Source organism: Primulina tabacum, chromosome 2 (assembly GCF_025594145.1).
Source record: "Primulina tabacum isolate GXHZ01 chromosome 2, ASM2559414v2, whole genome shotgun sequence".
Lineage (NCBI taxonomy): Eukaryota > Viridiplantae > Streptophyta > Magnoliopsida > Lamiales > Gesneriaceae > Primulina > Primulina tabacum.
The window spans coordinates 13,709,479-13,723,715 of record NC_134551.1 but is presented as its reverse complement, the minus strand read 5'-3'; the positions used below and the strand labels follow the sequence as shown (position 1 = coordinate 13,723,715).

The window sequence follows — 14,237 nt, the reverse complement described above, 5'->3', positions numbered from 1 at the left end:
TTTTAATTTAGTTCTTGAGGGGGAGCTATCTTATCCCTCGAACAGAAAATTTTTCTTCTTTTAATAATGTTTTTTATTCTCATAAAGGGGGAGAACCAGTTAAATTTTAAATTTTTTTAAATCGCTTTAATTGTTCAAGTTTTGTTATCATCAAAAAGGGGGAGGTTGTTGGAACATTTCATGTTCGCAATCTTGCTTGATTTTGATGTTATCAAAACTTGTTATTTTGTTACTAATAAACTTATCTAAGTGTGCAGTTAAGTTAACGTAACTGAAGTTTTCAAAGAATGCAAACTGAACCAGTTCAACTGATGAATCGTAAACCAGTTCAACTGATTGTCCAGCAGATAGGTGGTTTAGCAGAAGACCTTCAGAAGCTTGGCCAGCTTATGAAGAGTTCAATTGATGAAGATCCAAGCTGATCAGTTCAACTGAAAGAGTGAAATCAATTCAACTGACGAGTCAACTTATTTCACTAGCCCAACTGAAGATGAGTTAGAACCAATCAGTTGCAGAACTCGACAAGTTTATTCAATGGAATCCAGTTGTGCACAAAGGTACAAAATCAATTGTGAGGGCCCATGCTCTTAATTAATATTTAATTACAAAACAACAAGGATTAATTGGTGTAAACAGCGAAAATGAGTTTAAAACATTCATTAGGGCCTACAGAAATTTCGACATGACCTCCCCATAAGTAGGACATCCCAAAAATTTCTAAACACAACAACAACAATATACGCTCGAAAATAACATCAAGTTCACAATCAACCAAACAAATATCAAACAGCCGCACTGGCCAGGATTAGACACAACATACCACAAATAAAATCCAAAACAACATAAAAACATCACCATACATGTGGGGACCCGGACGCTAATTCATTTCTTAATCATCTTTGGGAATGATTAAAAAAACAGGGTCTAAATTTTTTTTTTAAATACAAATGTGGAAACGTAATGTAATCAATCTGATATACATATCAAAAGTAAAGTACATGTCTTGTACTCAATACATTAAAATCAAACTAGGGTTCAACTACTATATATCAAGTACTGAAGTCTATCTACTTCTGATCCGGATCTCCACGCTAACTTGTCCTCTCTCATTCTCTTCTTGACCTTGATCTTGTCCCACCTGTTGTCATGCACATATACAAACACAACAACAGCCGGATAACTCCGGTGAGAATATAATCCCAGTATAAACCATGTAAACATGCAATCATATAAAAACATATATAAAAGCATATAACAGTTATCAATAACATGTATCAAATCCGAAAACATGAATGATGTAAAACTGTAAATAAACTCGTGACTCATCATCTCAGACTCGACTCATCTCTAATCTAGGGATCCCGGTTACTGGACATTGTCTGATATATCGAATCTCAGTGATAGGAATAAATCAACTCCTAAGCAAACATCGATATAAACCAAACATCCAGTGTCTTGGCATATCCGCCACAGACTTGGCATATCCTGCCAATGACTAGGCATCTCCGCCCATGACTCAATACACGCTTTGCTACAAATCAATAGAATAAGCATCTCAATCTCAGACATTGCAACATATCGAGGCAATGACCATTAAGTATGTGATTTTGAAAAACTCAAGTTAAATCAAACTCGAGTTGTGCAATCCCTGATCAACATTGATTTATACCTTTCTCTTGTCGATTTGACGAAGTCTTGAAGTCGCCGCTGTCACCACTCAATCTGGCAATGATAATCGAATATACTCTATCAATATACAACTCAACTCGAGACATCTCTGTCTTATCAAATTCTGACGGCATACCAGTACAATTTCGATATATCCCGATAATACAAAATCAGTATATACCAATCCATAACTCATAATCAGTAACAATACAAATCTGATATCAAATCGATATAATCTCAATCAAATCAAATCTGATAAATCATAACAACTTCATACGGTATCTGTTCTTCAATCCGGTTTCGATTATACGATGTTTACTATGTCAAGAGCATTATATATGAATCATATCCGATTCCTTCAATATCATATTTTCAAATCATAACAAAACGTAACAAAACTTACGTCCAGTTGAAGCTCTTGTCGATATGAACACGGTATCGAAGTCGGATTGAAATTCAGACGGTTGGCTTGTACACAAAATCAAAAGGCTACTATTGAAAGGCTTGAAGCTTTCTTGGCCGTTTCCTCTGTTCTTTTCTTGTTTTCTTGCTGAGGAAATGAAGGAAATCACTTATATCTTACATGTTTTAGGACAAATGGCTCATCCTTTAGGCTGCACGTCTCGCGCATATGTACGACCTCCTTCGGCGCATATGCGCGAGACACTATGTCTCGGCGCGTATCATCACGGCAACTCGCGCATATGCGCGTCCTCACCCGGCGCATATGCGCGAGGTTCTTTGCAACTCTCTGCCATACTCGCGCATATGCGCGGGTCTATGTCGCGCATATGCGCGAGGTTCTCTGCCTACCTCGCGCATATGCGCCCTGTCCGGTCGCGCTTATGCGCGATGGGTTCAGTCCTCGCACATAATTCGTGTCTTCGTTCGTCTTTTTCGGTCTGATCCGTTCTGTCTATAATCACATCAATTTATCAACAAATCATTTCAGATTACAATAATCAAAATCTCGGGCATGACATTTCTCCCCCCTAAGATCCAATTTCGTCCCCGAAATCAGAGGCAATCAAATCATATCAGAAAGAAATGTATAACAGAAGTTAAATAGAAAACTCACATCAGTGAAACAACTCGGGAAATCTCTGTCTCATGTCTGATTCGGTTTCCCATGTAGCTTCTTCGATGCCATGACGACTCCACTGAACTTTTGCAAGCGGAATAGTCTTCGTTCTGAGTTGCTTTTCTTTACAATCAAGAATTTGGATTGGTTTCTCGAAGTAACTCAGTGTCTCGTCAAGTTCGGCCTCGTCTGGCTGAATGACATGTGAAGCATCGGGAAGATATTTCCTCAATAACAATACATGAAAGACATCATGTATTCCAGATAGAGAAGGCGGTAGGGCGAGTCGATAGGCACGATCTCCTATCTTCTCGAGAATCTCGTACGGCCCAATATAACGTGGAGACAACTTCCCTTTCTTTCCAAATCTGACAACTCCTCTGAAAGGTGAAATCTTCAAGAATACTCGGTCTCCTGCCTCAAATACCAACGGTCTACGTCAAACATTGGCATATTTGGCCTGTCTGTCTTGAGCTGCCTTCATTCTCTTCTGAATCAGCTTCACTTTTTCAGTCATATCTCTGATCATATCAGTTCCAATCTCAGGTACCTCAGAGATATCATCCCAATATAGAGGAGATCTGCGTTTCTTACCGTACAACGCTTCAAACGGTGCAATCTTAATACTCGTCTGATAGCTGTTGTTGTACGAAAACTCATAAAGTGGCAAAGATTCTTGCCAACTAGTGCTAAAATAAAGCACTATAGCTCTAAGCATATCCTCCAGTGTCTGGATAGTCCGCTCTGACTGTCTGTCGGTCTGTGGATGATATGCAGTACTCAGATGTAACTTCGTACCTAGAGCCTGCTATAAACTCTGCCAAAAGTGCGAAGTAAATCGAGGATCACGGTCTGATACAATCGATTTCGGCACTCCATGTAATCTGACCACCTATCTGACATAGATCTCTGCCATCTGGTCATGCCTATACGTCATCTTGTACGGAATAAAACATGCGGATTTGGTCAATCTGTCAATCACAACCCAAATCGCATCACAACCTCGAGAGGATCTTGGTAGCTTCGTTACAAAATCCATGGAAATGTGATCCCATTTCCATTCAGGAATAGATAAGCTCTGTAACAGTCCTCCTGGTTTCTTTCTTTTGGCTTTCACCTGTTGGCAATTCAGAAATTTGGATACAAATTCAGCAATATCAGCTTTCATCTATTTCCACCAAAACTGTCTTTTCAAATCATTGTACATCTTTCTGCCACCAGGATGAATACTGAATCGACTGCTATGCGCTTCTGACAATATCTGTCGTTTCAAATCTGAAACCTCCGGCACAACAAGACAATTATTCATATATAAAACACTGTCACGAACCTGATACTCTGATCGATGCCCTGCTCTGACCATCGATATCGAATTTTGAATATTCTGATCAACTTTCTGAGCCGCTTTAATTCTCAAAATCATATCTGATTCGACTTGAACATCATATAATCTCAAGGGTTTACAATCTATCTCAAATACCAATCCAGACAAACAGAAATCTTCTATCAAATTCGAAACACCGATCGTCGATAAGGATAAAGAACATACCTTTCGACTTAGTGCATCAGCTGCTGCATTCGATTTTCCTGGATAGTACTTGATTTCACAATCAAAGTCTTTAAGCAAATCAAGCCATCTTCGTTGCCTCATATTTAGCTCTGACTGTGAAAACAGATATTTCAAACTTTTATGATCAGAATAAATCTCAAACTTTTCACCGTATAGGTAATGTCGCCATATCTTCAGTGCAAATACGATGGCTGCCAATTCAAGATCATGAATTGGGTAGCGAGACTCATGTGGCTTCAGTTATCTCGAGGCATAAGCAATCACATGTCCCCGTTGCATCAAAACACAACCCAATCCTCTGTGAGAAGCGTCACAATAAACCACAAAATCACCAGTACCTGATGGAATAGTCAAGGTCGGAGCACTGGTCAATCTTTTCTTCAATTCAAGAAAACTGAACTCACAGTCTTCAGACCAAACAAATGGGGCATTCTTCTGAGTCAGCTGTGTAATTGGCTTAGCAATACTCGAGAAATATTTGATGAATCGTCGGTAATATCCTGTTAAACTCATAAAACTGTGTATCTCTGGCACAGATGTCGTTGTCGGCCAACTGATCACAGCCTCAACCTTGCTAGGATCAACAGAAATACCGTCTCTGGATATAATATGACCCAGAAATATCACCTGTCTCAACCAAAACTCACATTTCGACAGTTTGGCATATAATTTCTCAGCCCTCAGAATTCTAAACACAGTTCTCAGATGCTAAGTATGATCAATCATATTCTTTGAATTTATCAAAATAGCATCAATAAATATAATCACGAAATCATCAAGATATCTCTGGAATACATGGTTCATCAAACTCATAAATACAGCTGGAGCATTAGTCAACCCAAACGGCATGACAATAAACTCATAATGGCCATACCTGGTTCTGAAAGCTGTCTTCGAGATATCAGAATATCTGACTCTCAGCTGCTGATATCACGATCTCAGATCGATCTTGGAATAAACAGAAGAACCCTGCAACTGATCAAATAAATCATCGATACGAGGCAAAGGATATTTGTTCTTTACCGTTGCCTTGTTCAGTTGCCGGTAGTCAATGCAAAGTCTCATTAAACCGTCTTTCTTTCTCACAAATAGTACTGGAGCACCCCAAGGAAAAGCTCTTTCTTGGGATCGGAAACCTTGATCTTCCTACCATCAGCAGAAAGAAGGGTTTGCATTTCTTCAACATCAGATGCCTTTACTTCAGTGATATATGTAAGCCCATCAGTAGGCAGCTGAAATAGATCGCTGAAGAAGTCTTCATCAATAATCAGCAACTGGGTTGACAGTAGTAGCGATCTTGCCATCAGTAGTGATGTATCCATTAGCGTAGAAGTCTTGAATCTCCTTCAGATAAATTTCTTGGGAAAATATTTCCCAGAAATCCCTTCAGCCCGACTGATTCCAGTTTTAGAAAGATATTCTTGACTCCTTCATCCTTCACAATCAAGACTGAATCAAAATCAACATCCATAGCATTGATAATGTGAGCAGGAACTTGGTTGGCCATTTGAGTGAATTGTAATCTACGAAAGAGAATAAGCTTTGAGTAGTGATTTGCTCTGAATGCTAATGTGCGTGTAAGAAAGAAAAACTGAAATGGAGCGGGGTATAGTACATATGTATGTGAGGGTTAAAATTTTGGACATGTGTCCGTCCAAGAGAATTTGAATAAAAGCGTGTGTAAACGTGTGTGGAACATAAATGGATCACGTGGGTCCACGTTTTAAAACACTATTTATTGAAAGACAGCAATTAAATGTGTAAACAATCAGTCACATCATTTAATATAGAATATTATTCGACTAATCAGTTAACTTATTAGAGAAGATCAGTTAGGCCAGCAACTGAGTAACCAGTTATGAGCTGAATCATTTCAGTTAAGGACCAACTGATTAGTCGAATAATATTCTATATTAAATCATTTCAGCAACTGAGTGACCAGTTATGAGCTGAATCATTTCAGTTAAGGACCAACTAACTATTGTCTTCTCAGTTAACCATTTATTCGATATTCCCCCTCAACACATGCATAAAATTTAAAAGAAGAGTAACAGAAACTTAGTCTGGATCAGTTAAATCTATTTGGTAACTGATGACTCTTCGTCTTCCTCCTATCTCTTCAATAGCTGTCTATAAATCAGACCGTTTGTTATTTGAAAATAACATTTTAAACTTCGATGGATTGTGAAAGCAGTTCCCACGTCCCTCATCCTTCATGGACTCCTCATCGTTTTGAAAGATTTAACAGGGCTTTTGAAAAGTATGTATTTTCAGAAGTTATGTCCTGTTTGGACCTCAGCTCATGAACTCCAATCAATTCACGGTGGTGAATTTCCTGCTACTGCAAAGCAGAAATCAATTGCCAAGAAGTATAAGAGACTTGCGGATGTCGATCATATTTCCGAGCTTGTTAAGGATGATGTGCTGATCCATATGATGCTCAGGAAGGAGTGGTTCTGGCTTGAAAGTATTTCAACTACAGAAACTTTCACGAGTATCATGAGTCATGATTTGAATAACTGATTGACTGTTTGGCAAGATGCCACCACACTACACATGGATCTTGTAACTTGGTTTCGATTTTATCAGCAATAAAATTTTGTTACGATTGAATGTGGTTGTTTCTTTTCTTAACTGCAAAACTAACTGGCATGAGTTGACAAACAAAGAACTAACTGAATGAAGTAACTGATAAATGATTAACCGACATCAGTTGATAAACAGTTAACTAACTGAATAAATAGCAACTGATATATCAACAATAAACTAATATAATTAAGACACGTTAATTAAACCAAGAATATTGCGAAAGTGAGAAAAATTAGTCTATGGTGAAGGTTTGGTGAAGATGTCAGCAGCTTGTTGTTCAGTTGGCACATATTCCAGTCTAATTGCTTTCTTTAGAGCATGATCTCTGATGAAATGATGCCTGACATCAATGTGCTTTGTCCTTGAGTGAAGAACTGGATTGTATGTGATCGCAATTGTTCTTATATTGTCACAAAATATAGGAGAATCTTTTGCATCGACTCCATAATCTTTCAGTTGTTGCTGAATCCAGACCAGTTGGGCACAGCAGCTTCCAGTAGCAAGATATTCTGCTTCAGTTGTGGAAGTAACTATGGATGTTTGCTTTTCTGAACCATAAGATCAGTCTGTCTCCTAGAAACTGCCAAGATCCATTGGTGCTTTTACGATCTAGCTTACATCCTGCATAAGCTGCATCTGAATATCCAACTAAATGGAAAGAAGACTCTTTAGCATACCATAATCCCATATTTGTGTGCCTTTAAGATATTTTAAAATACGTTTGGTAGCTAAAAAATGCGATTGCTTAGGATTTACCTGAAATCTAGCACACATACTAACAACAAATACAATATCAGGACGACTAGCAGTTAGGTACAATAAAGAACCTATTAAACCTCTGTAGAGTGTCGTCTCAACTGATATTCCCCCTTGATCATTGTCAAGTTTAACTGATAAACTCATGGGAATATTTGCAGCTGAACATGTTTCCATGCCAAATTTCTTAAGCAATTCCTTCGTATATTTGATCTGACTGATAAAAATACCAGTTTTCAGTTGCTTCACTTGCAAACCGAGGAAAAATGTCAGTTCATCCATCATACTCATCTCAAATTTGTCCTGCATTAACTTGGCAAACTTCTCACATAATTTGGGGTTTGTTGACCCAAAAATAATATCATCAAAATAAATTTGCACAAGTAAAATATGATCATTCTTAGAGAATTTGAACAAAGTCTTATCAACTGATCCAACAGTAAAATAATGATCAGTTAGGAATTTAGAAAGTGTCTCATACCAAGCTCTTGGAGCTTGTTTCAGACCATACAAAGCTTTGTTCAGATGATAGACATGATCAGGAAAAGAGTAATTGATAAAACCTAGTGGTTGTTCAACATAAACTTCTTTCTGCAAATGATCATTCAGAAAGGTACTTTTCACGTCCATCTGGTAGACTTTAAAATTCTTGAATAATGCATAGGCAAGGAACATTCTGATTGCTTTCAGCCTTGCAACTGGTGCATATGTTTCATCGTAGTCAATTTCTTCTTCTTGCTTGTATCCTTGTGCCACAAGTCTTGCTTTGTTGCGTGCAACTGAACCATCTTTGTTCAGTTTGTTTCTAAATACCCATTTTGTACCTATCACAGATTTACAAACTAGTCTTGGAACTAAGTTCCAGACATTGTTATGGGTAAACAGATTGAGCTCTTCTTGCATTGCATTTATCCAGTTAGGATCAGCAAAAGCTTCATCAGTTTTCTTCTGTTTCAGTTGTGAAACAAAAGATGAATGAATAAATAAGTTAAGCATTTAATTTCTAGTTCTTACCGGATCAGATGGATCACCTATCACTAATTCTGGAGGATGTGATTTCTTCCATCTTAACTCAGTATTTGTTGCGTCCATATCAGCAACTGCTTCAGTTGGCAACTGAATGTTTTCTTCATTTTCAGTTGGAGCTGTATTAGTTGGTAACTGAATATTGTCAATAGGCTCTACCAAATGATTATCAGGAACAATTTCCAGCTACAATCAACAAGAGCAGTTGAGGAAATTTTTGGAACTGAAGAACCAGTCGAACAGACAGAAGAACCAACTGTACAAACTTTCTCTCAATCAGAAGAGCCAGTTCAGTCAGCAGACACGACTGAACAGGCAGTTTTTGAAGAAACTGACAAGGCTCAGCTGGACTCGGCACAAACTGAAGAAGTGCCAGCTGAAGAACTAGTTAATATTTCAGTTGTTCAACCAACTGAAGAACTAGCTTCTCAACCAACTGATTCTCATACAAGAGAGCCAACTGTTACATCTGTTGATCCAAATCTTTCCTCTCCTCAACAGCTTCAACAGGAAGCCTTACCAAAACATGATTCGGAAATGGTGACCCTTGAAACAGATACAACTGATAGAGCACTGATCATCTTCGATGAACAGAACAGAGAACAGAAACCAGAAACTTCTGAAGCCATGTCTCGTGGCATCTCGATAACAACTGAATCCTTGTTCGAAGAAATTTAGGCGATCCAGACCAATCTTGTCGGTGTAGTGTCTTCCATTTCAGATATCAAGTCAACTCAATTTCTTGCACACTATGAGGTTTGATTCTATTAAGGACAATACCATGGGAAAATTGCAGCAAATTGAAAAGGACGTCACTGTCTTATTCCTTCAAATGGACGAACATTGGAAAGACAGAATGTCAGCTGAAGCTCATTTCCAGACTCAAGCTTTGGTTACAATACGCCTTGACTTTCTGGAAAGCTCTATGTCCAAAAGAATGGATTTACTGCAAGATATTCTATTAAATGCAGTGTCAAATCTCAACTCAGATGTGCGGACTTTATCGAAAAATGTTAATGAGTTTGACAAAAAGGGGGAAGAACAAGAACAAGGAGGAAATGATCAGCCAGAAAAATCGTCGAAGATCATAAAGAAGAAATAGAAGATTATTTTCAAGGAGGAAAGGATCAGCCCAAAAAATCATCGAAGATCATCAAGAAGAAATAGAATATTATTTACAAGGAGGAAAGGATCAGCCAAAAAAATCGTCGAAGATCATCAAGAAGAAATAGAAGATTATTTTAATGTTTCTTGAAGTTTATTTCTTTATTTTATTCTTTGTACGAATCTGTACATTGAAAGGATTATTTTATCTACAAAGAATTCGAAGATTATTTTTGTGAGTTCAGTTGATCAGTTCATGTATTCCAAGTTTTGTCAGACACAAAAAAGGGAGAAATTGTTGGAAACTAAATTTCGGTTGTTTGACAAACCAAATGCTTAAATCGATTGGATTAATTGATCAGTAACTGAACAAATAATCAACTGACAGTTGCCTATAACTGAAGATTAATGCACAGATTATCAAAGGCAACTGAACCAGATGAACTGATTTTACACAGACAACTGACTGATCAGTTGCTACATTCAGTTGTGATCTTATCAGCTATTACTTTTCGGCTGTACAAGTAATCAATTAACGAAAAAGACTTTCAACCGACAACAGTACAAGCAGACTCCAACAAATAGTGGGAACGCTGCAAATCTGTAGTGTACGAATGTCAGAAGAATATTGGCGTGACAAACAACGGATATAAAGATTCAAATTACATTGATTATTAACATTGAAGAGAAGCCTATAAATAGCAGAGAAAGGCAGTTGAAAACCATCCTAACAATCAACGAGTTACTATTCTATCAATCTTGCTGTTACTCTGCTGAAATTCTCGCTCATATCAAAAGAATTAGAAGTTCACACTTATCAGATTTATTCGTAGCATTCTAGGCTAATTTTCGAGCTTACTAGCACAAATAATTTTGTTGTATATTCGATCTTTAAAGAGATCAGTTGTGCTAAGTCCAGTTGAGTACTGTGAAACATTTTGTAAACTAAGAGTTTCAGTTTTGACATTGTTAAGTCCAAACTGAAGTGGGTCTGTACAAATCAAAGTCTTTTAGTGGATATCATATCTTTGTTATAGAAGGAGTGACGTAGGAGTGATTGAATTCTCCGAACATCCGTAAAATCTCGTGTTTTCTCATTTCAGTTTTATTCTATCTATCAGTTATTTTATTTCCGCACTTTATTGTTAACTGATTGATATCGACTGACAAGATTTCGAGTTTGAGTTTGTCACTAAACTGACTCAACTTTCAAAAAGAGTGTGAAAATCGTGAGTATTTATTCAACCCCCCTTCTAAACACTCTTTCACCAGTTAATCGATCCTATCAGTCTGTTTAATAGTGGCTCGGGTAATGGCACTACATTTTTATTAAGGATTTTTATATCTTACTTATATGCGGGAGTTTTAATTTATTGATGTTATATGTTACATCAAATTCTTGGTACCATTTAAATATTAGTTTTGTGTTACCAACAATTTAAAGCGGTTACCTTGATTTATTATATATGAATATTATCATAATATTAAATTTTTGGTACCATTTAAATATTAGTTTGGTATTACCTAACAATTAAAGTAGTTACTTTTATTTGATGTTTACTAACATATAATTCAATAAATACTTGACAACATTTATAAGTTTGAGTGTATATAATGTATGAATAAGATAATAATATATAACAATAATATAAATAATGATTATTTAATATATTGGAACCATTTTATCAAGCGCATCCCAATTATGTTCATTTATTCTAACATAATTTAATTATCAAGAGTGAATCCTTTAATGTAGACTATTTAATTTAAAATTTTGACCATATAAAAATCATCATTTAAGGTAAAAATAATTTTTTTAAAAAAAAAACAAAAAGACATCATATTGCACGTGTAATTAGCTTAGCTTCACTGTGGATAGACATTCAGGCTCATTGAATTATATTACTTATGGACAACCTGCTTTGAGAGTGCAACAATTAAAGTTGTGGCACCAATGCATCATCAAAAAATCACGCATATGTATAAATGGACATCTACATGTGCTTACCAATGAAACATGATGTTTACATCACATATGTCAGTCTCAAGCTATCAAACTATCTATATCTTTATTTAGACAACTAATTTAACTATGAAACTGTTTAGAATATATGGTATACTTCTAATGAGTTCCATGATCTTACGTTGCGAGGCAAGCCTCATAGTATCTATCATATATTCAATGATTTTATCTAAGCATCTTACATGTGTATACAGATAAAATTGTAAAATATTATTAAAATAAAAATTGTTTTTAAATAATAGTTAATTAATCTCAAGTCACAAGTTGACTCGCTGAACACTTGCTCTATCAAAGATTCGCTAAATTTTGATCATTTATCAAAAATTATCAAATTTTGTATGTTCATTTTTTAAAATTGTTAAGTATTGTCAAACGTTTATTGCAGTGCATAATCTTGATCAAATCAATATGAAATCAATCAAAAAAAATTTAAACGAGTGGCAGTACAAGATCTTCCACTCCGTCGTCGTATTTTATATCTACCAAAGCAAACGGCATGCATACATTAAATTAAAATTATCTCAAAGACGTGCAATTCACTTCATATACATTATTATTTAGAACAAAATATATATATTGGAATAATTTTAATATGGCTTTTCTCCAATGTAGTTTCCCGGCGGGTCATAATTACATGTCATGAAAACTCCCCGTCCACCAAAACAAACCACTCGAGCACACCCAATTCTCCTCGTGTCCCTCCAAACAATCTGAGTGTAGTGACCACACTCCATTCCAAATGCACAAGAATTCGACCGATACTTGTATCCCCGCCTCTCCGCCACCCATGCGTTTGCGGCCTGAACCGGAGTCCACCCGTTGCCGCTTCCCCAAAATATATTTTCTCCGTACGGCCCATTCGAGTGCTCTAACTCACAATCCCCGCGCCTAAGGTTCGCGTACCATGCTGCGTACTTTGCGAGCTTTGTATCCCACACCAACGGTGGCAATCGCAGGAGGGCTCGGGCTGCGTTTTGGGGACCCAAAAATTGTTGGGTATTACTTTGGGGTGCGACAGCAGCCCTGGTGCAATTTGTTGTGACGATGAAGAGGAAAATGGCAATGAAACCATGCATGGTTATTTTCATTTTGAGCTGTTTCTACTCTTTTTTTCTTACATTGTATGTATATATATATATATATAATTTGGACAGTACTGTTTCCTTCTTACATTGAAATATTTATAGGAAGGCATATTTGGGTGGTTGAATTTTAAGATTACACAATGTCAACTATCATTGGGTGGCACCCATGTTCGATAATGATTGCCACATCTTTTCTTAGTCAAATTATTCTCTTTAACCATGATTTTTTTCTTTCACATAATAACTTTCTGGTTACACAATGTATTAATTAATTATGATTATTACATTAATAAGACAGATAGATATATTATAAGTCCGATTATTAATTTAATAAAAACCATATTCTTATTTATAAGGAAATTCAAATTTATAATTTAATACTTATTATTTTATTGAGATTACCTTTGACATTTGGCCAAGATTTCGGAGCTATTTTTCATTATCTCTGATTAAAAAATCGTTTTCAATTTAGGTTACATTAAAATTGGATATTTAATTAAATTTTTATAAACGAGGCATTTTTTATTTTCCCAACCTGATATCGATCGTCGGAATCATCGGCTCTATCAAAGTATAATCACCTCAATTTGCGGAAGATGATTTACCCCACCTGCTCTCCCTCACTTTCTCACACGCTCGACGTAAATACTTTCTAGCATTGATTCTGTGTTGAATGTTAATGTGAAATATAGTTTTATATAAGGTATAATTTAATTGGATTGAAATTTTCCTTGCAAATTACATTTGACCTTTTATTTTGTTACGTTTTCTTTTCTAATATATATGTGTCCAACTGCATGCGTTGCCTTTTTTTGTCTTAAGTACTCTTGTTTAGCAATTGTTTAATTTTTTTTAATAAGTTTTTGAATTTTTTTACATTAATTTAATTTTTCATAAAAAAACAAAAAAGGGCATAAGTGTACTTTTAATTTTTGGTGTAATTTGATCATACTAACAGCGGTCAGCGGTCCATATGTTTAATAGATAATAGTACTTTGTGCTCGCATTGTATGCATGTACAGTTTACAGATTTTTAAATTATTAATGAGTAAATTATATAATTTGTGTATTTTGGTCATACTAATAAGGGGGTGTAGCAAGAGCTGTTAAAACGAGCGAGTGGGGTTGGTCGGTCTGCCTTTTGGACTCGTTGGAAATTTTCAACCAAACCGAACCTGTAGTGCCCAAATTCAGAACACGTATAACCCATGCATTTATTTAATTATTAAATTATTTAATTAATTTTATATTGATTTTAGCAGTGCACGATTTATGAAAATACATTATTTTTAATTATTCATGTGTAGGTGATGCACGTTAAAATAATTTTCGAGT

At 36.0% G+C, this 14,237-nt stretch overlaps 1 protein-coding gene across 1 annotated transcript; it reads right to left on the bottom strand.

Moving 5' to 3' along the window:
* Positions 1 to 12,301: 12,301 nt before the first annotated feature.
* LOC142537399 (pathogenesis-related protein PR-1) lies at positions 12,302 to 12,955 on the bottom strand. The gene has a single exon (XM_075642931.1). It carries the CDS (start codon positions 12,903 to 12,905, stop codon positions 12,405 to 12,407), a length of 501 nt encoding a protein of 166 aa, XP_075499046.1. The 5' UTR covers positions 12,906 to 12,955; the 3' UTR covers positions 12,302 to 12,404.
* Positions 12,956 to 14,237: the final 1,282 nt, after the last annotated feature.

Excerpts from the sequence above, each read along its gene's own strand:
- LOC142537399 (XM_075642931.1), bottom strand. The coding sequence starts at position 12,905 with ATGAAAATAACCATGCATGGTTTCATTGCCATTTTCCTCTTCATCGTC.